Consider the following 27901-nt stretch of genomic DNA (forward strand, 5'->3'; position numbering starts at 1 on the left):
TATAATCATTGGGTGTCTTAAGGGTTAGAAAGTTTTCAATGGCTTGTGTCATTTTTGCAGAACTAAATTAGACCAAATCATATAGTACTGGAGTGTCAGCAACGGGGATCCCTTACATCCCGTCCGCACTTTCGTCGTCAGGGTCCTACACTTGAAGTGTTCACCCAGGGGACCCAGCAGTTGTCATGGAATTTAGGATTGCTGTTGGGGTCGGGAGGCTTGTTCCGCGGGGGGACCATTGTGGTCTTGTAAACGTCCAGTCGGGCTAACATCTCCTTGAGGATATCTGCAATGGGTGGAAATGGAAAAGGTACTGATTATGCAATGTTTGTGGGGACATTGGTAATTCTTCCACAAATCTTTGCACAAATTACAATAAGCATGATAAATCAAATTTCACACACACACACACACACACACACACAACACACACACAAATTATAAACACTAAAGGGATGGTATAGCATTGGTGGAGATCAGAAATGGGCTTTTAACTTTTTGCAAGATACCAAGAAACCACTTATGACATAGTACAGAGCATACTAATCTAAGATATGAATTCTAAGTTTGTTTGTTTGTTTGTTTGTTTGTTTTTTAATGAAAATCGGTTTTGGAATGGCTGAGATGTCCAAAACCAAAGATACACAAAGCAATCTGTTTTTGATATCTCAGCAATGTTTTCATGTCAAATCGTTAATGATACTAAAAGATATAATTACAGAAAGAAATAAGCCCACTTGAAGTTTTATTTAGGGATTTAGAGCTTAGAATGTAATGTCGAAAAAAAATTATAAATTGGCATAATTACATAATTTAGAGAAAACAATGATGTTTTTTGAAAATATTAAGTATTAGTATTAGTATCAGAAGACGCCCTAGACTCATTATCAAAGGCCAAGGCACGATTTTCTTCCCTGTTCAGAAAAAGCCACAAGGGGCTGATTCCTACCCCATCCCCCAAGCCTTTTAGGATTTAGAATAATTTATAGGCAAAAGTCATATTTGAATTGGTCATGAAAGTATCTGAAACACAGACAGATCTGGGGGGAAAAAAAAATAAAACTGGACTGTCCACATACCTTGGTTCCAGTCTGCAATGTTGTAGTATTCACATGGGTCATTACGTATGTTGAATAAGCATGGCTTCTCCAGCGGCTTGCAGTTACTCGATGCATTGGAAGGCTTCGGTGGACAGCTGACCACGAAGGAGTTTGGGACAGGATCTTGGAAATCAAGCTCCTCTGCACAGGGAAAGAAAGAGAATTAACCCATTGAGGACGAGTCCCAAGTATACTTGGGCAGGTGTCTAGGGGAAATGCGTGATGTAGCAAAACCAGTCTGTCCTCAACAGGTTAAATTACAAATACCATCTTACAATCATCTATCAAAAACTTCAGCATGTCTTGTCAAATCATTTTTTTTTTTTTTCAACTCTGGCACCCTTAGCACTGCTGTAATGGCGTAGCTCGCCAGCTCTGAAATGATTACACTGATCACAATCTGTGAGTGTTCATGAATCCAATTTATACCAAAGTGTTTAATCTCACCTTGGGTAAGAGAGTTTCTGGCACGGATTTCAAAAAAGTAGTATTCTATTTGCCTTCAATATACCCCAAAAATATAAATAAAAACTAGAAATGTCGATATGGCGACTGATGCCTCCGCCATAATGCATGATTCTCCCAATAGGCGTATAGTACAATGTCTTCACATTGTGTGATCCATGACAGTTTCACATAACTGGCAAAATATTGAAATGACAGGTTTGTCAGAAATGTCTTGAACTGGGTTTGCTTTAATTTTCTAAGAGTGCAGGTACACATATTTTGGGGAATTTTATGCATTGAGTAATTTCCAAGGTATGAGAAAAGAGTGTGATGACGGTACAAAATAGATTTGTTTATTTTATTTTATTTTATTATTATTATTATTTTTTTGGGGGGGGGGGGGGCATTGAAACCTGGCCTTTGACCCTTAACCTTTGACCTTTGACCTTCTGGCTGGAAATTTCCCGGAGAATCTCCATTAGGTACTGTATACGCTGTATATTTCGCGTGGGTTTTATTTTCGCGAATTTCGCGAGTCGGGAGCTATTCGCGAAAGTAACAACACGCGAAAATATTACCTTCCTAAATGAATCCCTTGCCTTGATGATACGAACATTTCAGTATACCGGTACCCTGTCACGGCTTACCGAACAGACCATACCCTGGCTGAGCTTGTTTACGTACGGCACGTCCACGTCTATACACAGCCCAGTCGCTGTAAGTAGCATTCGCACAGCGTACAGTATTAACAGCGCCGTTGTGCTGGTCGGGCTAGCTAGCCCACGTCTACTGAATACTGTAGAGCCAATCCATTATCGCAAGGGGTAGAAAACTTACTAGTATTACTCAGTACTCGTAACCGAAGAACTTTCAGTATGTGGGTCGTCTAAACATGTCATGATAATTATTTGTACAGATATTGTTCTTCTTATATTTCTTTTTGATTAAATTATATTTCAATGCATTTTCAAAATACTAGTACACAGAATATAATTTTATCCCTTTTGATGATTGGAATACACCCAAGACACGAACTGGTCATGCGATGCCTAGCCAGCTTGACTGGCATCAGCCCGCGCGGCCCACCCAGCGCGCGCCTCACTAGCACTGCACGCGCCGTACTGAAACTCGAACTAGTGTGTACTTGTTGTGTGTCTGACTGGTTTCGGGGTTTCGTAAACTTGTACTCAGTTTTTATTCTATTTTCTTCCCTAATTCAAATTTGTCACTTTTGAAATTATACGTGTTTATACGATCATTGATTTATTCAACAAATAAATTGAGTGCATGATCGATAATTAGTTGTATTTTTTCATCCAAAACTTCAAGTTTGCTCACCTATGGGCCCTCGCAGCGTTTGGAAAAGGCCACTTAGACATGCACAATTCTCATCATTTGTGGCGGCGTTGTGTGTACATTGTGCACATTACTAGTGTCGTGTTTGCTGAGTGTGTGTGTGCACTCAAATGTGATGTCAGCTTACGTATTACGCTTGTAGTAGTGTACACAGTTTTTTGTTTTCATTCACAAATTTCATTACTCGTATGTGGGGGTGGGAGGGGGGGTAAAGTTTAGTACCACGAACACAAAATCCAAATTTTGGCTTACTAATTTACTGGGTTTTTATGTCTTCGTTATGAGCTTCTGGAAAATAAAATATTTTAATTAACTGAAGGCAACGTTTTACTACTAAACGCTTTGATGATATGAAATTCCTTTGTAATAAAAAACCATCATACCCATCTGATAGTGGTGTGTGCCCTGTTCAAATTATTATCGTATGTATAGGCACCGGGCCTGCCCCCAGGGTCTGTGCGTGGGAAAGTTCTTTGATTTGAGTTGTGAACATTTCATTCATAAATTTGCGTAGCCTACTACAGTACGAGTACTAGTAAATTGCATCCCCCTGCTTGCAGTTCAATCCTTCCGTGATTTGTTGTGACTTCAGAGTTTGTAAACATGTATCGCTACTTTAAGCCAATTAAGGAGAGTGAAAATCACAATCCTTTGCTTCCAAAACCTACTGCAAACCATGGACTGGAACCGGCCAGTGTGAGGGCTGCTAATGAAGCTGTTGTGGCCGTGGCACTTGAAGATGGAAGCGGAGGATCATCTCACACCAGTGATGGCAGCAAAGCTCAGAAGAAGCAATGTGGGATGTACAGCGCCTACTCGGCTGAACTTCGTGCTAAGATCGGACGATTTGCAGCAGAAAATGGGACCGCCGCTGCTTGCAGGAAGTTCACAAAGGCATTGGGAAAGCCCATTAATGAGAGCACTGTTCGAGGTATGCGCACTTCTTATCTCAAGGTGTTGAACTCTAAGCCAGGTGCCATTGTTACTGACCTGCCTCGACAGGAGCATGGGCGGCCTCTTTTACTTGGTGAGTATGATAAGGATGTTCAAGCATACATACGCAGCATCCGAGAGGCCGGGGGGCCGTTTCAGCGAAAGTCGTCCTTGCTGGAACCAAAGGGCTCTTGAAGAACAAGAAGCCACCAGTCCTGGCTGAGTACGGAGGGTCCATCAATCTTGATAGGGCATGGGCGAGGTCTCTCTTGGACAGGATGGGCTATACCAAGCGCAAGGGGACGAAGGGAGTGAAGACGAGGCCCAGTGACTGCGAGGAAATTGGTGGAAAGTTTTGGCGGAGGATAGGGAGGAGAGTAACGCACCATGAGATTCCCGACGATCTCATCATCAATTGGGATCAGACAGGTGTTAACATCGTACCAGGGGGAGAGTGGACAATGGAGAAAAAGGGGGAGCGGCAGGTGCCACTAAAGGGAATTGACGACAAACGTCAATACACCGTTCTCTTGGCCTGCACGCTGGCGGGAGACTTTTTGCCACCGCAAGTCTTGTACCAGGGGAAGACTGACAAATGTCATCCGAACGTTCAGTTCCCCCAAGACTGGGACATCTTTCATACGGAGACTCACTGGTCGAATGCTCAATCAATGATCCGGTACATTGACTGTGTGATTGAGCCCTACGTGAGGAAAACTCAAGAAAGGTTGTCGTCACCTGCGTCTCCACTCGTCATCTGTGATGTTTTCAGGGCGCACACATGCGATGAAGTAAGGGAGCTGTTGCGTAAAATGGGTGCCCTTCTCGTCTACGTCCCCACTGCATGCACGGATCTGCTACAGCCGCTCGACGCCACGGTGAACAACCGTTACAAGAAAGAACTGAATTCTCAGTTCAACGAATGGTACGCAGAAATGGTAGCTGTTGGACTTGAAGACGGTAAAGCGATCGGAAACGTTGCGAAAGACATTGACCTCCGCACATCTGTGTTGAAGCCAGTGCACGCCAAGTGGCTCATGGCCGTCCATGACGTCCTACGGCATGACAGGGAGATCATCACCAAAGGGTGGGAAGTAACCAGAATCGCCGATGCCGTCATCCAAGCTAGAAATGCTCCCGTTCCTGCAATGGATGACTCCGATGCTGAGGGAGACTGGGAGAACTAAAATGTTCTCCATCGGGGTCCTGTAAATATGTTTGACTTTCCAAAGTTACCGTTCTACAGTTACAATTATCTTTGAGGCGTTCAACTTCATGAATTCATCGTTTGGATGCGGTGTTAAACTTTAACTCACTGTGACTTTATTTTCATAACTTTTGTGAGGACTAGTAGGTACTGTAGTATAAATTGTGGAAATCCATCATGATTTGGCTCTCCGGGCAGGATCTACCACTACGAGTATTTTGTCATTCTATTCAGGATTTCATCGGCATTCATTTCACATAAGTAAGTTCATACAAATTATTTTACATCTTTATCTATCTTAGTTGAATACTAGTATACCAATATCATTTGTGGATGTTGAAAATTTAGTATTTATGACAGCACCTATAACTCTACACTGATCTCTAATCCATGAAGAAAATTTCGAGTAAAACTTTGAAATTATGCATTAACGATCAGTGAATGGTATGCATGCTATAATGTTCCAAACAGTAGACGGCGCAATACTATTTCTGTGAGAAATTCCACTTTCTTTTGTTTGTTTTTTCATTGCGCCACAACGTTACAAACGCGCGGCGTGTCACCCTTGATTACCTGTATACAAAACTAGTACTAGCACTTGCGTTTGCATGCCGCTACGTCTTTTCAAGTACTGTACGTCAACTTTAGGGGCTGGGACTACATGCTCGGGGCAGCTGGTTGCCGCTGTATTTACTCGTACCCCTCGTACCACTCGTCAGAAATCTAGCGCGATGGACTTAACTACTTCAAAAATGTTGAATTCTAACTTACTAGTTCGCAGAGTTTGGTAAGTTTTTTTTCATGCAGTGTATAACTTGTATCATTCTTACTTGCTAGTAAGTTGAAAATTCACACTTTCTTTGCCACTTCATATTTTCTCTGGTCCCCCAATCGCGAATTTAACCACTCGTGAAAATGTGTGACAGCGGCAATTCGCAAAAATTTATGTACGCGAAAATTATAGCGTATACAGTACTGCATGTATTAAGTTTTGAAACTAATAATGCAAGCATTGCATACTAGTATATGAGGGAAATAGTACAATTCTGAGGAGTTGACCTCGACCTTTGACCCCTGACTATTGACCCATGACCCCTAAATTCCCTAGATAATCCCTGCCAGACAGTAGTATGCGTATGTAACAAGTTCCATGAAGATACATCGAACCATTTGCGAGAAAAGTGATATTGCAACATTTTCACCTCACCTTTGACCTTTTGACCTTTGACCTCATGACATGAAACTCTCTGGGAGAATCTTTACGCAGTAGTACACGTCCACACCAAGTTTCAAGAAAATACCTTCAGGCATTGCATAGATATGGGGGAAATTGCAACACTTGTAGCATTTGACCTTGACCTTTTGACCTTTGACCCCTTGCCAATGTCACTAAAATCTACTCAACTAATTGTCCCATCATACATCATCCTTGGACCAAGTTTGGTGAAAGCTGCTTCATCCAGTTTTGAGTTATCACGTAAACAGATAAATTTTAGGATTTGACCTTGATCTTTGACCTTTGACCTCTGTCCAATTTCCCTGAAAAACTAATCAAGTAATTGTCCCATCATACATCATCCTCCAACAAAGTTTGGTGAAATTTGCTCCATCCAGTCTTGAGTTATCGCGTAAACGGATACAATTTCATGATTTGACCTTGACCTTTGACCTTTAGCAGATATCACCAAAAATCTAATCAAATAATTGCCCTATCATACTTCATACTTGGACCAAGTTTGGTAAAATTCCAGTAAATATTACTCAAGTTATCGCATAAACGAAAGCGGACGGACGTACGTACGAACGGACGGACGGACAACCCGAAAACATAATGCCTCCGGCACCACTTCGTGGCGGAGGCATAAAAAATCATAATCCACTATACCATATCCCATGAAAACTTGGATGGAAACAAATTTGATTGAAGCACCATGTTCTGACATTTACAAGTAATGCTATACCTAGTCACCCTTGTGCCCAATAACCCCCACTGGTATTTTCTCGTGCCACATCCGGGTTTCATCAGCTGACAAGCAAAAACGAAAGAAAAAAATTAAAGGGGAGGCGGACCCGCCATTGTAATCACAGCCGGGCATTATAGCGCTGGTTGCCCTCTATGGGTAGTGAGAAGAGTCTCTTTGGTTGCAATATATGTTTACCTGCTGACACGCCCTCTGGCGGATACCAATCTGACCACTTGTCCTTGTAGCTTATCCCCTGAATGACCTTATAGTCGCCAATCCTCAGAGCGGAGAAGTTGCCAACGGGGTCGATGTTGTGCAGAATCTCATTTCTTGGCGACTCCTCGTCCCTGTGGAAGCAGGGAAGAAACAAGTAATTGTTAGCACACATTTTCCATGATGATATCTGACATAATGAGATAGGCATCATAACTGGCACAGTGTTTCCATATTGTTTTTTTATGTATTTTTTGTTAACCCTTTGAGGACGAGTCCCAAGTATACTCGGGCAGGTGTCTGTGGGAAATGCAATTTGCAGCAAAATCAGCCAGTCCTCAACGGCTTGACCTTCATGGTATCACGGTGGAAGAACATTCAACTTTTTTTTTTTTCTGGTGCACATTTTGCTGTTTATCTCTACCACACGGCACCAAGAAATTCCTTCCAATTCAGAAAAAACAGCAATATGCAAATACCTCCAGACCAGCCCTTATTCAGATGCTATGTGAGATTTAACCTCACCTTTGACCCTTGACCCATGTCTCCAAAATTCCCAAGAGCGTCGGTGTCAGGCAGTACATGTATATTATGTAAACTCATGTACTAAGTTTCATAGAGGTTGTACCTTGAGCCATTTCAGAGATATGGAGCAAACCCAAAATTTGATGGGCACAACATTGTCCACTCAGGATACCTCAGATGACTGTTGGGTTACACTGTCCACACAAATTGATTATGGACAAAAAGACTAACAAATGGGTGGATGGACAGACAACCTGAAAAAGCATCATGTCTTCTGCAACACCTTAAGGCAGAGGCACACACACACACAAACAAACACAAAAAATAAACAAGAGATGTGAGATAGGCCTGTGGGATACATAAATTGTAGATCAAAATTTTGACACATCATGTGATATGTCGGTCAACATTTGACTAGATTTACACAAATTCAACCTTGTTACACAATGTTTTTTTCCAAATGAATAATATCCCTCAGGTATTCTTATTGACTGCTTGCCAATCCTGCACATTATTATGCCATTCATTCTCACCTGGACAGCATTCCCCACACACTCATCCCATCCAGGTTGTTAAGCTGCTTCGAATCCCCTCCTGCCAGCTCGTACAGGGTTGGCATCCAGTCACAGACATGCATCATACCGTCGCTCCTCCGGCCTGGCTTCTCGATGGGGGCCCCCCAGATCAGTCCGGCGCCACGGACTCCTCCTTCCCACAGCGTGTGCTTGACCCCCCGGAGTGGCCAGTTGCTAGCGTAGTTCCTGTCGAAGCCGTGCGCCGGGCCGCCATTGTCGGTGGAAAAGACTATAACGGTGTTGTTGTAGAGGGCGCTATCCTTTAAAGTCTGCGTGATGTTGCCCACAGAGTCGTCCAGTGCAGATACCATAGCTGCAGGTATCAAAATGTCACTATTTGTCTTTTCTACTTGTTTCAAACAGCACTCCAACTTTGTTACGAAATAAACTTAAAAATGAATATCGTGCCCACAATACACAACTATATGTGCAGTAAGTGAATGCAAGAATATGTTGTACACATAAAATTGCAATTCGAAACAGTAATTTTCTTCTTTTTATCTCTCTCTCAATAGAAAAGTGTATGTTTCCTTCACTTGTTACCAACATATTTGTAGGGTATTATTTCCCCCTGCTTTTTTAAAGACATTTTAAAGTCAAATGTTTGTTTGTTATGCTAGAAAAATGGAAAAAAATAAGGGATTTATTCTCTTTGTATGTTCTCTGTAGATTTTCCCCCTGCAGTGATGATGCAAATTGTTCTAGTGTTCTCATTTGGTGATGGCTTCATTGAAACTTAAAAACTGTATAACTCTTGAACAGAATTTCAGTTTTCCTCAGACTATACTGACTAAAAGTCTTAAAATTCATAGCTCTTGAAAGGAATGTTAAATCTTGTTCTGACTTCACTGAAACTCTAAAATTGACTCTTCAATGGAATTTAAAATCTTCCTCAGATTTCCCTGAAACTCTAAAATTGTTAACTCTTAAACACAATGTCCAATCTTTCTCAGACTTCACTGAAACTTTAAAAAAAAAATGTATAACTCTTGAAGAGAATGTCCAATCTTCCTCAGACTTCACTGAAAGTCTAAAAATTTATAAATCTTGAATGGAACGTTCGATCTTCCTCAGACTTAACTGATGTGTTCTACCAATATTGCTGCATTTAAACAATCCATGTAAATATTTGGGTGCCATTCTCCTTTTAATGAAATATGCTTCACTTTCAACATTTTTTTTTTTTTGAGATCTACAGTAATTGTATCTGTTCTTTGTGTAGTCATACTACATGAATTAAAGTCTACCAATTAAATCACATGAATTTTGACCTGCCCATAATAGTATTATACAGGGTACTATGGATATCCTTACTTAATCTTTATTTTCTTTCCTGTGTTGCTGACTGCCAAAGGCAACTCTCTGTAAACGTCAGCATTTCGAAACCTGCCATATGGAGTTTTTATTCTCTAATGTTACTCACAATGGAAAATCTTTGCAACAAGAAGAAAGAAAAGGCAACTATCATATTGACATATTTTGTGTTGTGAGAAATTAATCTGGTGGAGGGTATCAATTTGTAAACACTGATCTCTCTTCATTTTTTCCCTGTATACAAATATCATGGTCCAATTAATTGTGGTTTTTCTTCATTTTGTTTGGTTTCTTTTTTCCTCAGGGAACGTACATACACTTTGTGCATGTTCTTCTGCGGCACAAATAGAAATTTTGTAGACTTACCTGCAAATTTTCTTCTATTTTCTTCGGTGATGTTTGGAAATCGGGTGTAATACTTATGAGGAGCTTGCAGGTATTGCCCAAGATAATTGGCACTATGCACAGCTTGATGAGCTAGATAAATGAAGAGAGGCTGGCAGGGGGGAAAAAAAGACATAACAGAAGGAAATAACTGCAATTGATAACCAAAATACACAGACATCATGAACAGTACAGACACTCAAGGAATGCATCCGTAGGGAACTGGTATAAGTTATCACGGACCATAGACTAAGTCTCAACTCTAAGTTTGATTCAAACTGAGCCTAGAAAGTAAACCGCTGCTGTGAACCATGATTTGATTTACTATAATAGTATGTGACTATCCAAAATCAGTAACTGGCCATGGTAATGTATGTTCTGGAGGACCTGTTAAACTTCTGCATATATCCTCATTTCATGAACCAAACACTAATAATATGATCATAAATTTCATATCAACTAAAATTTAGAAGGTGAAAGAATTCAGTTTTGGAAGAAGTACTGGGGCATGGACAACCACGAGTTTCAAGGATACTGTAAAATCCTAAATTTTTGCGGTGTTGAAATTTTAGCGCATTTCGCGCAACTAGAAACTAGCGCAGAAATAAAAGCATATGAATATTGTTGCTTGTTGTCTGTTCATGTTTGAATAAAATGCAAAAACATCTTGATTCCATGAAATAAAAACACCTTTGAGCTTCTCTCACCCTGCCAAGTGTGCGAAAAATTACTTGGAATGCATTAAAATGTCGGCTTTAAAGGGATAGTACAGTATTGGTGGAGATGAGAATTTGGCTTTTAAGTTTTTGCAAGATACCAAGAAAACGCTTATGAAATAGTACAGAGCATCCCATTCTAAGAGGAATTCAAAGTTTATTTGATGAAAATCGGGTTTGGAATGACTGAAACATCCAAAAACAAAGTAAGACAAAGCGATCGTAATAAAGTGTGGGTCCCACACTTTATTAGAATTGCTCTGTTTTGGATATCTCAGCCATTTCAGAACCAATTTTCATCAAATATACGTTGAATTCCTCGAGTAATCACATGCTCTTTCATATTTCATAAGAGGTTTCTCATTATCTCACAAAAAATGTTAAAAACCTGAAATTAGGTTTCAACCAAAACGATACGATCCCTTTAACAGTAATATGCCAATTAAAAGACAATTTGTTCTTTTTTTCCATGCACATCCTGGGCTTTACAGGTTCATATTCTGTGAAGGTAACATTGGAAAAAGCCATAGAGATGGATGAGGGATGAAGTTATAATAAAGACACCTTGAAACAGCAATCAGAAGCCGAAAGAATCCAGTTTTGAAAGAAGTAGTTAGATATGTACAACAAAACGTGTAAAAATATGGTTAGCATATAATGTCTATAAAATAGATCAACAGAAAAGAATGGCATTTTATACAATATGGACTCTCGGCTCTCTCAGATCTACTTGTTAATATACATACAGTTAATGTTTTGGGGATAATGTTAACTGTAAGATATTTTTTGTACAACCAGGGTCGAACAACTTTACAATCCATAAAGGCAGCACTGGAGGAAGCTACAATGGCAGATGAGGTCATATTTTGTACTCTGTCGGCCAAGGCAGATAAACTCGAACCACCAATTAAAGTTTCCAGATGAGTACAGGGAAGCTGTTGCCCATACTGAGAACATAAGTATCTCATTATCGGAGCAAACATTCACAGTTAAGAGTACAGCTGTAGTACAAAAGGAGACCTCATGGATTGCACAGGAGTAAATTGAAGACACACAAAACGGCGTGACATTTATGACACTTGATCAAATATCTTTGAGGGCATCCTGCCAAGAAAAGAAGAAAGTATCATTCAAAGTAAAAATTGTATCTACATATAGGCACAATGATGAGTATGTACATTTAGATACAAAAATACAACATCAGTTATTATCACAGAAATATGAGGTTTTGGAACTAGTTGAGTATTGCAGTAATCTCCTTTTTCTTCATTATCATGTGCAGCTAATGCTACTAACCTCTTCTGGGTTGTGTTTCCGAATGATCTCTTGGGTCCTTGCAGTGTAGAGCTCCGTTGAGTACTGGCCAAACACTGGCTTGTAGACCGACCCATTGACGTGAAAGTCGAATCCCAGCATATCGTGCTAGTACGGGAAATGTGGAAATGATACAAACATGTAGCACAGGGGTGACCTATGTCATGTCCTTTTTCACTATTGAGAATCCCTTTAACACTTAAAGAACAAACAGATTGGTGAGTTTATCGAACATTTCCATATTTCACACATGTTTCTTGTTGCAAAAAGGTTGCAAAAATCTGCCCGACAATGCAACATCTGCTGTGCCAAGTGTAGACAACAAGTATAGTACTGGAATTCATCTACAAACATTTGAACTGCATAATTACAGACTTTGCTAAATTCCCCAGGAAGTAAAAATCACACAATTTTAATATTTCAATATAAAAACTGGTCTGTCAGCAATACTGAACTTGATACGGTGACCCGTTCCTCGGACCGGTCTCTCACCCACTTGATAATTTTCTGGGAGCCATGTATTCAAATCAATTCCATTCAATTCAAATCAATTCAATTCAATGCAACAGCTTATTCATTTCCATCAAAGAAAAAGAAAACATGATTCAAATCGGGAAAAGTTGTCAATTTGACTTTAATTCATCTGATAATGACAGTTTCTCGAACACAATATAAAGTACATGCACGAATGATATTATACAACACCAACAACAAAAATCCTAGACTAAAATCCTATACAAAAAAAAAAAAATCACACCTGCCATCTCTGTTTGTATTAAGAAAGAGGTGGTTTTCTCTCACCTCAGTCGACTCATGAGTGAAGTAATCCTGCATTCCCCCGTAGTATCCATAGAATGAATCAAAGCCACGTCGGCTCGGGATGTAATCCTCCGCGAAGAACCCAAGATGCCACTAGAAGATTTGGCAGAAAAACAAATAAATAAAAAGATGGAGTACAGAGGGGAAACAAATAATGTTATTTCATCATTTTCATTTTGTCCAATTGTAAAGGAACTCTTTGAATGTATTGGTCTGATGAAGGTGAGTAAGGGTATTATTGCAAGTGCCCTTTAGAAACAGAGATCATTATCATACAACACCGAAAAAGAATGTAGCTTTGCGATTCGTTGACTTCCCATCATGTGACATTGATTGAGAAGTTCCACCGCATGCTGCAATTTTGTTTGAGCAAAAATGGATAGCGCATAGCCGACGTCGCCCATTTCCATTGACTCCTGAGTTAAACTCACGATTTACCCCCAAGTTTTTGTTCCATTACACAGGTCTGATGTCACAATAAACAAGTATTTGTCGTGCGCACTAAACAATGCAATAGAACAAGATTTCATACTGCAATGGTGAAAGATAAGGTGCACTATTCAACTCGGCTTCACCTCGTTGAACAGAGCACCTCTATCTTTCACCACAAGTGAAATCTTGTACCATCACACTCGTGACCATTCACTATTTGTATAATGTTCTCTAGTTAAAGTTTGAAGTTCATAGCAATCACTGTCAAAAAGCAATCAAAGTAGAATATTCCTGGGGCCCGTTGCATAAAACTCCAACCGGATTTTTTTCCGGTTGAAATCACAAAATTCCGGTTGGAAGCTCCCAACCAGAGTTTTTATGCAACGGATTTTACATTCTTATGTTAGCAACCTTAAAAAATTCAGGTTGGGCAAATCCCAACCTGAATTTTTTAAGGTTGCTAAAAAAAGTTTTATGCAACGGGACCCTGGTATTTATACCTGAAGTAAAGAATGTCATCTACCACAGAGAAGAAGGCAATGAAAGCTATGGTTGACTCTTTAATGGATAAGAACACCTATGGAGGTATGTCACACCAGGACATTTCATGATTGATGGGTTTTGAGTGTACTTCTGAAACACTGCTTTGCTTCAACCCTTCACAGAGCTTTTCAGAATCCAAAGGCACATTTTCATGTTAGTTCATTGGCAACTAACCTACATTGAGCCATACTTCCGAGTTCTGTGTCCTATACAAAGTAAAACTGACAGTCACCTGGTGTACAACTTACTTTTTTTGTATTGAATTAAAGGGACTGTACAGTAGGCCTACTGGTTGAGGTGGGGATTCATGTTTTGAACATTCCTAAGTAAGATAATGAGAAACCTCTAATGAAATATGAAAGAACATGTTTTTTTAAGAAGGAGTCAACGTTTATTTGATGAAAATTGGTTTTCAAATGGCAGAGATATCAAAAAAAGTGATTATAATAAAAGGCGACAGGCCACGCCTTTTATTAGGATCTCTTTGTTTCACCTTGTTTTTGGATATCTCAGCCATTTCAAAACCAATTTTCATCAAATAAACTTTTGGTACCCCTTTAATAGAATTGCATGCTCTTTGACATCTCTAGAGTAGTTTCTGAATATCTCGCAAAAACGTTAAAAGCTAAATCCTTGTTCCAACAAGAACTGTACACACCCTTTAAAGATTTTCTTTTTATTCTAACATAAATTGCCATAATTGTTTTCTTTATAATGGAAACATTCAACAATATACATTACATCTGAATTTGATGGTGAAGTTAATACTCAAAATGCGTATCAAACTCCCAGTGAATTTAGTGATTAGAATTAATTGAGAATCCACATTATCTTTGTTTCATTTCATTTACTGTAGATTAAAATGCAATTTCAATAATTTTTGTCAATGTGTAGAAATGTTAGATACACCAATGTCAGTTTATAGGGGTGAGTGAAACATAGTTGAAAGATGGTGAAGAAGGGGTCATTTCTCTCCCACAGTTTACATTTGTTGAGAGAGCGAATGCTGGAGGATGATTGTTGCAATACTTGTGGGATCCATTTAAGAGATCACTTATTGTTGTGTAAAAATTATTTGCTTCAGAATGATATCATATTCAAGTAATGTGCAGTTGAAGGCCCAGTCACTGTACAGGCATGCTAAACTGGAAACATTAAACTGCACATTACTCGATTATGTGACCATTCTGAAGTAAATAATTTTCACACTATAGATATATAATGTACTCTTAAATGAATCCCACAAGGATTGGAACAATCATCCTCCAGCATTCCCACTGATTCCCACTGATCAGTTACTAGCCATCCCCTTTAATGTTGTGAATGAATATGAAGCGGTGTTCCTTACTGGATTTATGAGTTAATTTTAACTTTTTGTCACTGTTACATGCAAAAGTACACAACAATAATGTACAGCTACTGGTCATTTGAAAGAAAAATAATCATAGATTTCTCGTTCAATTTAAACAAAGCAAAGCTCGGCATCCTGTTTTCATCTTTGTTCATTTGAGGTCAGGGTGACAAAAATCTATAAAATTACCATCAATTTGAAAAGCAGAATGTTCTCCCAAAGCATAACTAAGTTGCTGTCTCAGAATAATATGGCACACAAGAGGTATACACCATGGCACATACATGTGTAGTTAAAATAGCAACCACTGTATTCACAGACATTTTGAGTAACACAAGCTTGTTAAGAGCCAGCACCCTGATGAGGAATGGGTATGATATCACACTGCAATATTCTATGGACACCAAGTAGTTTACTTTGCATGGTCTTGCGTGAGATTCGCACTTACTTTTCCCACCATGTGGTTCTGGTAGCCGAGACGCCTAAGATATTGCGGCATGATGGTCTCATCAGGCGCGAGACCATAAGGTTCATCAGCTATTATAGTAACGTGTTGAAGTCCTAGACATACAATGTGCATAATAACAGAAAGGCACACGTGTGTAAATCCTGCATTCTACTGTTCCACACTTCTCTATCAAAGGCAAAGAATGGCACTGGTTAACCACCTTTGCAAGATATATTGATTAATTTGAAAAATCAAATCATGACAAAACTTTTCACAAATATATAAATGTAGATGCTTTGGTCATAATGTACTGTTGCGTGTCTGCAACTTTGTTCACCATTTCTTTCTGGAGGTTTCCTTGTTTCGTTTCATTTTTCATTTCCATCGGAGATGATGGCTGGATAGGCCATATTCAGCTACGTTAAGCTGGTCTTCCATGGGGTCCAGTTGGATGTGAGGTGGGACCACTTCACCGGGTCAAACACCCGTGTATACTGAGGTTGAGATTCTTGCATTTCACGTGGGCTAACCATTGCCAATCTTGACCTTTGACACAAGTTCTAAGGAATAACAGCAGGAATAAACGAATAAATCAAATAAATACAGTGTAGAAGAATAACACATATAAACAGCCAAAATGGGTGGAACTAAAAGAAATGCAATATATGTAAGAACAACAAAATATGATGACTGATTAAAAAGTAAATGTACCTTTCCAACCATGTGTGTGCTGTACCCTTGCTCCTTCAAAAACCGAGGCATTATCTGTTCTTCCAACCCTAACCCGTATGGACTGGAAGTGTCTATAACGCCATGCAGAAGACCTGTTGGTATTAAAGCGATCCAAGCGAGAGAGCGGTAGGTCCTACTTGACACTTCACTGAAATGGTCACATGAGTGTGCAAACTTGTTAGTGGAAATTTTGTGCAAGTGGGCTTGTAAAGGGTTAAAGAGCACAGCAATGAAATGTTTAAAGGACATGTCAATCTTCATGGATGTGGATTGAGTGAATGCAGCAATATTAGTATACATCAATGAAGGTATTGGGAAAATCAGACAATCCGTCGCAAGTTTTGAATTTTCAGATTATCTGCACTGTCACCGCTGGATGAGAAGACTACTACAGTGCATGATGTCCCATGGGTAGTACGGTAAAAGGGAAATATACTGTATAAAAAAAGAAAACTACACCAAAATTATTTTTTGAAAACAGTGTACATTTCCTCAAAATGTCACTTGATTATTCCCTTTGCCTTCTGAAACCAGGCAAGTCAAGCGTTCTTCTATTAATTAGAAAGAAAAGTGAAAATATTCAAATTTATGAAGTTCTTCCGTCGAGATGTTTTCATTGCAACTGATTGACAAATTGCCCTACATCGACGTAAATAAGCAATTCAGATAGACAGGCACATAGGAAGCAGGAAGCTTGGAATAGGAATTTACTGGTATGATGAATACTGGTATCTTTAATTAAAGCTACAATGCATAATACAATGTACCATGTTTCTAAACCCATGGGCCGCGAAGGTCTCACAGGTGGGTTATGATGTCGGCCAAAATTAAAGAAATCAAAAGATTCATACTTGATCTAACTATGGGAATCCAAAAAGTTTGTAGGAACCAAGTAGTGTTTGTAGATCTCAGGTTGAAACATGGTTGAGAAGCACGGGTGGGCATAACATTGTAGCTACAGATAAATACGTACATGCAGTGTGTAGATAGGGGCTAGAGAGAACTATGGAAAGTTAGGTGGATACATAGTACACATCTAGGCAGGTATGCACTGTATAGGAAAGAAAAAATACAACATAGGTAGACGGGGAAAGAGATGCATTTTTATAGCATGCAAGGCTCAATGCTAGCTTTTTCTTTTCAACCATAAAATTTGGCGGCCCAATCTGGTCACCAACATGCATCTTTTCTTTTAAACTCTGTAATATGTACCGCGTTCGCAGGCCTGACTCAAACGACACTAAAGTTTGCATATATTTTGCTTAAACGCACAATCTCGTCCGATCGATAAATCTCCAAGTGCCTTAGATGCTATTGTACAATGAGAGCGTCACCCGCTATTCTATTACTCAAAATGTGGCTTTTGTTGCAGGGTATTTGAATCAGGTAGTAGTGTTCCATAGGAATTTCTCAAGTAAATTCTAATTTCCTGTCGCGGATGTGCCTGCAAAGGTCATGCCTACCAGACCTGGAAAACAACATACAAATAGCACAGCTACTGCTGTACTGGTTGTTTGTGAGAGGAATGGATTCATAGCTTGGTCATAAAATCTACATTTTGCAGCAAAGCTTGAAATTTTCCCCTAACTTTGCTCAATGCATGTCTACCAGAAACTTCTCTATCATGGCTTTTCTAAAAAGAATGTTTCCCAAACGCGTTCATGCATTGCATTCTCTCTCAGAATAATGTGGCACACACGGACCGTGGCACACACAGAGTTAAAAGTGGTGGCCGGACATTTAGCTTTTGACCCGTTGGGGGCGATTCCCGAGTATACTCCGGCAGGTGTCTACAGCAAATGCATGTTGAAGCAAAATTAGTCCGTCCTCAACGGGTTAAACGTCGAGCCTTGGGTAGGATACATTTATTTTCTGTTCTCTGTGTATTAGCAAGGCCATCAATAGTGAAGAGGTAAGAGAACATTGGTGATGTCTCTATTATAAAATGTATTGTACCTTTGACAATTTTCTGATGTTAATGAAGGTGTCAGCAATGAGTTCAAAAGCAAGTGTACAGCCCATCAGGAATACACAGATGGTTGGAAGGTGCACATGCGATTTCCTACAACAGGACAACAAATACTTCTAATACATAAAGCTAATTTTAGTTAAAACTTGTGCATATTAGCAAAAGTTAGAAAACAGGAATTTGTCAGTACATTGAACTATCTCCATTCATTCAATCGTTAACTTCAATAAATCTATCAATCTGTTTAACAAATAGCAGGCATGCATGCAATTATGACTTCTCAATCAAAAAATGTTTGCTTGGTTAGTATGTAGTGTAGTGATACTGACAACAATCATCCCCAAGTGTGTATTGGACAGTACAGATCATGCACACAATAGGAAAACTGTAGCAATTTAATGACATTCAAACCACTTCAAGGCAAACTAAAGCATATTTTATCATATGCAAACTAAAGCATATGGTCAGTTTCACGGTAAAGGGTGTAACTTTCAATTTTTAGCCTTTTGGCCCACCCTGAACACATAGATTTACAGATCTCAAAGATTTTTTCCCATGTGAGTCACCTTATGAGTAGCCACCTTGGGTAGCATAATCAGGTCCAGGTATTGATGCGTTTTGTTTTGACAGTCACATATGTACCCTAAAATTGACTATTTTGTTGCATTGAAATTTATATAGCATTTTTGAAATGTTAATAATTTTCTACAGCAACTGCAGAGATCTAATTTTTTATGTTAAAAGCATAGTTGTATGGTCAATTGAAATGACCAAATTAGTTTGGTTTGTATCTGGCCCTTTGTTTTAGAATACTATGACTTCAAATTTGAGGTTTCGGAGGCTTCATTTTCCGTTAACAATTGTTTACAAACTTTGATGGACAGTAATGATCAGTGGATGTGTTTTGGTTACTTTCTTTTATGCTGAAAATAGTAAGGTACAACTAAACTTTAGACCTAAATCAAAGTTTACTTGATTCTAGGGCTATTTGAAATTTTGTGATAATTTTATTCCATCAAGTGAAATTTCCTTTAGCAGTTTTGAAGCCTCCGAAACAAAGTGTTTAGTCAAATAATATGAATATAGATAAGAGAAGTGACCTACAGTTGTAATCTATATGTCAAAATGTAGGATATGGGGCCCTAACCTGATAGACCAAAAATAGTTAAGATCCGCCAAACTCTCTGAAAATAGGAGACAATACAAATTTTCCGTTAACACGTGAAGCCTCCGAAACAGCAAAAACATCTAATTTGACATTTCTGATAAATTCTTGGAGTGTCTGCCCCAAATTATGCCATGAAATCATCAACAGACATGGACAGACAACAAAAATGATAAAAACATTATGATACTGCAATAATTTTTTGAGCTAATACACTTTATAGAGAAAAAGTGGTTTCGGAGGCTTCAAAAGGATGTTAACACTGCATTTTTGTGATTTTCTCTGGACAAGATCAAATTACATTTATTGTTCACCCACCCAATGATCGCTTATGACATATCTAAAGATATTTAATCACATTCAGTTTTCTGGTGGCTTTGTTTACTCACCAATATAGATTTACTATACGATTTACCTATTTTTCTTAAACAGTGCAGACGTGTCACACATAACTCACCTTTTCAGTCAGCAATAAAATATGGGCAGATGAGGATGTTGCCCCACAAATATGTTTAAACAGTGTATATCAACCAAAAAAGACACAATTTACCCATCACTTTCTACATAACATACATGATTTTCATAAAAACATACGGCACACCAAATTAATTTTCCAGATGTTTCGGAGGCTTCATTTTATGTTAACAGCATGTAAATGGAATGTTTTGATTACAATTTTGTAATTCTAAGTCTATCAAATAACTGTTTGGACTGAATGAGACTGAATGATTCCTCAGGCAAGGTGCAGATAGTTGTTTAAATGTATGAAAAGCATTTATTTTGTAGGTTTCCTTTTGAAACAATGGAACAGGCTAGATAATGAAAGTGACTTCCAGCTTGCGTGCATGCCCACATCATGCAACAGTAGTGCAACAAAGCAAGTAGTTGTGGATACATCAATGTTCTTAAGTTGGATAACTCATTTTTACTCTTGAGAGAAGTTGAAGTGTTGTGACCATATTTGTATCACTCTTTTGACTGGTTAGACTTTGTTAATGAAGACCAAACAATTACTTGATTATTTTGTGTTAAATACACTTTTTTTAAAGAACTGAACACTATTCCTGTCCTGAAGATTCAAGGACTTTAATAGATGGTTATTCAAGAGGGAAGCATACACTTAACTAAGAAATATATTACTTTTGAATTTAAGGTTGTATCTTTTATGCATGATCAAGAGCAAATGGTGGAATATATACTTTTTGGATTTTTACACTTTCGACTCACTATCATCTGAGTGTAATACATTGTAGTTTCGAAACACAATCTTTTACATGTCCATTTATAACCCATTGACAAATCCATTCCATTGTTACTCACATGGCATTTTTTTTGCCATACTAAAATCTTGACTTTTTCAGCTTTCCATTTCTTAACAAGTTCTTTGGCTTTCATTTCCAATACTTATTTGGAGGAAAGTACAGTAAGTAATCAATAAATTTGTGATTGGATTTGAAAATAGCTAACATCTTGCAGATTATCATTTCTGTGGTGTGACTTGGATCACAGGGTACTGTTTTGGAAATTTGACATTTGATTACTTCATTCAGACAGGTTTTCATGTCAATCTGTATGTCAGATTTGATGCATGCTAGGTGCAACACAATCTTGATACTATACCCTATTTTCCATACTTTATTATGCTGGCAGTGACCACTTGACTATTTTTGATTAAACAAAATGTAACTTGTCTTACGAAACATCTCTTCGCAAACATGTGTGAGACTCTATGACATGTTTGCGGATGTAGTTCTCAGTGCAGTAAATGGACAGTAATGGTCGGGATAGGATTGTTTATAAATGACATAGACCTCTACTTATAAATAGCCTGTTGCCATGGGGTACATGTAGTTTACATGAGTGGGTAACTGGAGAAGTTATGTTCATGAAGAACAATATTGAAATGATTGAAATCTTTATAATCTGTTTAGTCCTGGCTTTTCTGGAAAAAGTTACAAGCCCCTAACTATTTTGAAATTCAAAGGGTTAAAACTGTAGTCTGTGGGTTTATGTCCTATTTAAAACAAACTTGTGGGTTTCTAACAAACTTAGATATTTAAACACATTTGCTGCTTTTTAATTTTTTGCTAAAAAGGTTGTCATTTTTAGAAACAGTAAAAGTTCTGTTAGCAATTTCTCAATGCGTACCTTCAAAAACAGGCCTCCTAGCTGTCACAGGAGTCACACAAACTGGAATTTTATAACATAACTAAAAAAAGAAGCTTTTGAAGAATAAAAAAAAAATAAAAAATAAAATGATATGAAACAGGGGTGACTTATATACAACAGAAAAAAAAGTAAAATTCTAACTATCATATATTATAGGGAACAATACATTTGGTGAACATTTTTTTTTTTTAATTCAAATTCATACACAGTCATGGGTAGGGTATGTACATTTATCTTTTCAACAGGCGATTCAAAAAGATGATTGGGATCTTGACCATTTCAGTTTCTATTGAGCTCCATGATAATATCACCAATATATTGATTATTCCAACTCCATTTTGATGATGTCAATTTGATGATGACCCTTACATGGAATGGCTGATCAGTGTTTAAGATTGCTGTTCAGTGACCATGATCACTGCATTTGATAGCTATAGTAGGGGATATCAGGCATGGTCCATATATGCAAAAGAATGTTTATAAGCCTTTTTTCCCCTTTCTATATTTTACAATGCTATGTTGTAATCTAACCGTCATGCCATCAAAATCAATAGTCTATTTTCTATCTCTTTCTCATCAACAGTTGAAATTGATTTCACATGTATGGGGATAAAACAATTATAATGGGTGGTTTATGTCAATATACTGCATCCCACAAACTGCACTTATAAAGCAAGCAAACATAATCTTTGCATTAACCCTAACCAGGCCGGGCTTTTTTGGGTGTTCTGTGGCCGGGGAGGGGTTGATTCAACCCCCCCCCGAGATCTCGGCCGTCGATCGCGCAATCGCCATGAAATTTGGCACGTGCATTACCTGTGGCGTAATCTACCAAGCTATACGTAAAGAAATGGAAATTTTCGTCATAATAATTAATTATGCTAATATATGCATAAAATCATATATTTTGCTCTAAATCAGAAATTAAAGCTCCTAGAATCCTAATTTTTGGTGAAAACATTCTTTGTAGCATTCCTAACAGTGTACTTGAGAAAAAAATTTGGTATCAAAGTCAATTTCTTATGTATTTTCTTGTTTTATGAATTTCTTATGTATTTCATTGTTTTTTCGACCTTTTGTTTTATCATTTTTTTTCCGCAAAATTTATGACAGAACCTATTTTGAGCATAATTATGCTAAAATTAATTAGTTTCAGCTTAAAAAAGTGAAAATAATCATATCTTTATGAATAAGAAGAGAAAACTCCATTTGCATAGACTTTATACACAAAATCACGTTTTTGAGCCATTTTCGGTCTGACAGGCATATATAAAACGTTATGCAGCGTCGTAACGGTATGCGCGATTTTCGCGAAAATGGTGTCAAAAGATGCGCGAGACTTGAAAGTAAAAAGTCAGCGAACGGCGCGGTCAAAAAATGTCGCGCGGCGGAGTAGTCACGAAAAATGTCGAGGGGGGGGGTTGAATCAACCCCCCCCCCCCGGCCTTTTTAGGGTTAAGTCTATAGCTACAGTTCTAACTCATTGAAAGTAATTCTTACTGCTTTATGATGAAAAGTTTGACAAATGCATACAGCTGTACATGTGTGTAGCCTAATCATGTTCTGCATTGCCAAAGTCATGGATATACACTGTATGCAAATACAGTGTATACAACTGAGCATGGAGATTTAAATATTTTCTTTGTCTCTTAACATATATGTTGGAAAGTCTTTTTTCTGCATACAAATAAATACTATTTTACGTGTTACAACATTGTTAGTTATTTGGAAATAATTAGCTGCATTAATGTACTTCATATCACATTTAAATGGACCATTTTTGCATGTTAACAGTCATGATGAAGCCTCCGAAACATGCATTGCTGCTAACTTTAATCCGCAAAAAAAAAGATGTTCCTAATCAGTGTACTTTTATTGCTACTGTTGCAGTTTCCTTTAGAATCATATTGCCTCATGTAATGTCATAAATTCGAACTGAGCATTGCTCAAAGTGTACACAGTTTGTTATTCACTTTTGTGGAGGCCAATTTCCTTATAATAATAAGTACAATTTGTATGAAGGGTAAACATTATGCACTGCCATAAAATGTACATCTGTATACTGTTATTCACATTTTATTGATGCTCTGTTGTTATTCTAGCATGTAGTGATAGTTGCTTACTGTAGTTTTATTATTTTAAGTGAATACAGGACTAGAACTTTGTGTTAGCAGTTTTGAAGCCTCCGAAACACACTAGTTTGTTAACTGAAGCCTCCGAAACTCACAAGTCTGAAAATTTCAACTTTGTCAAAAATAATCCAATTTCTTTGGGATTTGGGTTGATAAATGTTTGTTACCAAGAGATAATTTAGGGCTATGTTTAGAGTGGCTCTTGCTTCTAGAACATTCTTTTAACTTAAAAATAGTTTGTCAGGTACCATTTTTACCTTGGAATTTGAAGTTCACATCCAAATAATTGCAAGAGCGAATATCTGTTGGGAGAAAAGTGTTTTGATATTTCAAATATATGTTCACAGCAAATGAAAAGTGGCATTATATCCACCATTTACCTTCATTTGGTTGCTGTGGGTGACCAAAACATTCTTGTTGTTTTTACCTAAATTTATCTAAAATTCCATAATAGTCACTTCATTTTTCATATTTAGCCTAAGAATTAAGCTCTGGAATGACAAAATATTGAAAATATAGACATTCCTATATAAAATAAAGGCAAAGATAGAAATGGAAACACAACTTTAATTTTTGACCCTTGCCACATCAAAGTTACACCCTTTACTGTAAAACTGACCATATTTTATCATACGGCTAAGCAGATGGGCTTGACGGATTGGTAGGTTTTCATGGATATTTAGACAACAACACAAACAACAAAAAAAGTCAAAACACTGGCTGCAAATTTGGCCCTGTCACATCCATTTTTGTTCATGAAAAAACAAGACATATAATGAGGCAAGTTTTTAATCCAACACTCCATCTGTACTTGTATTTCGTGCACTCCTTGCCAGTGCTTCAAATTCTGTAGAATACCTTGTCTTCCAAGGGCAGTACTCGAATAGAAAGCTATCTTTTTTGTATTTTTTCATTAAAAAAAGAACCATGGCAATGCATTGCCCAACATACATTGATTAAAGGTGTGTTTTGCTCATTTAAAAATTAGTCACATTTGCCAAATCTCAGGACAAATGCTCAGCTTTACAGTGCACTCATATTCCATGCTATAAATCCAGCAAGCTGCTCATCTACAGTTGTCATATCATCTTCCTATAGACGCATCTAGCTATGCTTCCTTGCCAAGCGGAGATGTACAGTATGTCTCCCCCCCAAAAAAAAAAACAACAACAACAACACATACAATCGGATTTTCACATTGATAACTTCCAATATGATTGAACTGTCTAAATGCTAATTTAGAGTCTTATCATTATAGCTATATTTTGCAGAAAACCCCATAAAATTTGGTTCAGTGATCACAGAGAAATGTGGATCGTAGTATGGCATGTCACGAGTCTGACTCCGTAAAGTTTAGCACAATTTCAATGCTCCTGGAACTGCATACTAGCAATGTGTTAACACAATGGACAGAACTTGGAGGGAAGGGATTTCTGACATGCTCTACAAAATTCCTCATTTCTCTTTGACCACTGGAGCAAATTGATGGGGTTTTCTTGTAACCTGTGGGTAATAAGAAATAGTTTCATACCCTGAAATTGTATTTGGATTGATTCACTATTTTTAAAAGTAAATGCAGAGGGTCCCATTGTCATTTTTCGGGAGGGACATACGGTACATGACCTTCGCCTGATCACTTCCTCATCGCAATACCTGTGTGGATGGGGTGTCGTCCGGTCATGATGGCACTCCTCGTCGGGGTACAGATTGGGGAGACGTAGTAGTTTGTCAGCATCACCCCTTCCTGGGCCAGGGCGTCAATGTTTGGGGTGGGGATCTGGGAGGAGCCATGGAAACTAACGTCATTCCATCCCTGTAGGGGGTAGCGGGAGGGGAGGGAAGGGGAGGGGAGGGGGAGGGGAGGGGGAGGGGAGGGTGGGAGGGAGGGAATAAAATGTCAAAGGTCCCATTACTTTACCAAACTTTTCTCACTCTCTTCTACCAATGGACGTACCTGTAGCAGTAGATGTAGCACTATTTGGTACATTACCTGTACCAGTAGTTGTACTTTTTATGTAGTAGCTGCAGTAGATAGTGATAGTGGAAAGTAGTAGAATGAGTTATAGAAGCAGTAGAACAAGAAACTCTATCTTTAATGAGGTCAGAAATCAAGCATTTTCTCTATTCTAGAGCAGATGTCTTCCTATACATGTACATCATGTAGGCATATTAGTAAGCACAAAATGAAAGCTGCATAATGCAATTTACCAAAACAATATGGTACGTGTTTTTGGTATATGAGCAAAGTGTTTTGAAAGAGGTATAGCAGGTACTTGTGTAAGTTGATCTTTAAAAAACATCAAATATTTATCAATAATGCATTGTAGGACCTTTTTTTCTTGTTAACAATGAAATGTACTCTTATCCCCATTCTGTAGTTGTACATTTGTATAATATTCCTAATCTACGACTTACAAGATTATATGCAATGTTTACCAGGGATAAAAGCATGAGAAAATACAATGTACTATCTCGCCATAAATTGGTTGTACTGCAGGCAATCAATGGCAGTGACACACAACACTGTTCAAGACACAGAATTGCTGCATCTTTGTGAACAAGAACCATTGACTCTAAGAGGTGATTTAGTGGAATAAACACATATTAAGACAAAAAAGTCTGGGGGGGGGGGGGGGGGGGTGGTGGGAGTATCAGGTCGCACGATAAAACTCCAAAACAAGACTGTCCAGTGCAGTGGGCCATGACAACTGTCTATTGAGCACTGAATTGTGCACTTCAAATAGCTACCACACAACCTATGTGCCAAAGATGTATTGGGCATGTAGGCTCTTGGTTGTTTATGGTCCTATTTACTAGGGAATAGGAATTTTCCTTCCTATTGTATATGAGATGACAGGTTCAATCATTGGAGGTTACCAGATTTGTTGTTTCAGAGGTTATTCCACTGTGAGGCTGAGCACGAATTTCTTTGCAACAAAACATCTGATTTTGTAGCTTCACACGAATAGAAATTGGACAAGTGGTAGTAAAGTGGGTAGACGATATTTAACTGAAGCTGGAATGTCAAATTCTATCATTTCTATGATGACCAACGTCACAATTGCACAAAAAGGAAACTTGATATCCAGTTGTAATTGTTCTCATTCTATGTCTAAAGGTTTTTTGTTTTGTTTTGTTGTTTTTTTAAATGAGTGTTCGTTTTTCATTTTTGGCTTTGCTGTTACAGCAGTTCAAGCCAATACAAAAATAGGAATGCATGCACTGTAAAAGTGTAAACTGAAATTTCAAACTTGGCAAATTTCATGACCTCCACTTGCTGACCAAGTTCATACTATAAGAGTTATAAGTTCTGTACTGGTACAAGTTCTAACATTATATTTAGTTCTAAAACAAATATTTGCGAGTTTGAAAATTCTGCATCCATTCAGTTCAGCAGAAGCAAAATTTGCTCAAATTAAGCACACCAAAAACAAACTTCATGCTTTATACCAATAATCACATCTTGTTTAATCATGCAATAATAATGAGGCAACCTCCCTCCCCCCCCCCCCCCCCGCCCCCCGAAAAAGAAGGAAAGAAAAGGGTAACCGTACAAACAATGCTGTTACAGAAGTCAAGACAACGACGACACCAAGAATATTTACCAGGTCGTCGGCAAGAATGAAGATAATATTTGGGGGCTGGGCCGCCAGAACGCCTTGCGTGGGGACCAGAAGGAGACACAAAAGAGACGGGAACGCAGCCCTGAACCCAGCATAGTGGATCATCATGGCTGCCGGTGCCAGACCCTTGGCGATGGAAGACGGGTGAAGAATCAGCGTCTGTGATGAATGACAAACACATACCGGTATTCTTACATCCCTATTAAGATGTACACACTGTAGGGTTGCAAAGAAAAAGTAACGAGTCCTGGTACAGAGTGAAGTCAGTGAGGCATGCTAGAGCGTATTGTGTTGGGGTAAAATCCATACAGCTGAAGGGCTCCACACTTTACTAATCATTCAGGTATGCCCGTCTAGCGTGGTTCCAGGGCATTCACTTTATCTTTTATCATTTTTTTTAAAGCATGTCATAAGGATGTACAGACACAATTAACTTACCTCCTATATATGCACACTTCAGTCATGCCAGT

The 27901-nt window shown here is 38.3% G+C and overlaps 1 protein-coding gene across 1 annotated transcript; it reads right to left on the reverse strand.

The window, feature by feature from the left end:
* Positions 1-27569, reverse strand: LOC139739183 (arylsulfatase I-like). Its single transcript, XM_071649797.1, has 10 exons — positions 27414-27569; positions 25462-25621; positions 15642-15754; positions 12850-12960; positions 12031-12156; positions 10001-10130; positions 8279-8633; positions 7203-7354; positions 1080-1241; positions 1-286 (listed from the first exon to the last, which is right to left on the reverse strand). Exons 1-10 carry the CDS (start codon positions 27537-27539, stop codon positions 138-140), a joined length of 1584 nt encoding a protein of 527 aa, XP_071505898.1. The 5' UTR covers positions 27540-27569; the 3' UTR covers positions 1-137.
* Between the last annotated feature and the right edge of the window lie 332 nt (positions 27570-27901).

The sequence above is a fragment of the Diadema antillarum genome, unplaced genomic scaffold (assembly GCF_040938485.1).
Source record: "Diadema antillarum isolate AM-2024a unplaced genomic scaffold, OU_Dant_1.0 seq00000786_RagTag, whole genome shotgun sequence".
NCBI lineage: Eukaryota > Metazoa > Echinodermata > Echinoidea > Diadematoida > Diadematidae > Diadema > Diadema antillarum.

What these genes read in the sequence shown, in the direction of transcription:
- LOC139739183 (XM_071649797.1), bottom strand. Translation starts at nt 27,539, where the DNA reads ATGATGATCCACTATGCTGGGTTCAGGGCTGCGTTCCCGTCTCTTTTG. An exon ending in AAATAGAAGAAAATTTGCAG is followed by an intron (nt 8,634 to 10,000) that starts GTAAGTCTACAA and finishes TGATACCTGCAG; the next exon opens with CTATGGTATCTGCACTGGAC. An exon ending in GTGTGGGGAATGCTGTCCAG is followed by an intron (nt 7,355 to 8,278) that starts GTGAGAATGAAT and finishes CTGCTTCCACAG; the next exon opens with GGACGAGGAGTCGCCAAGAA.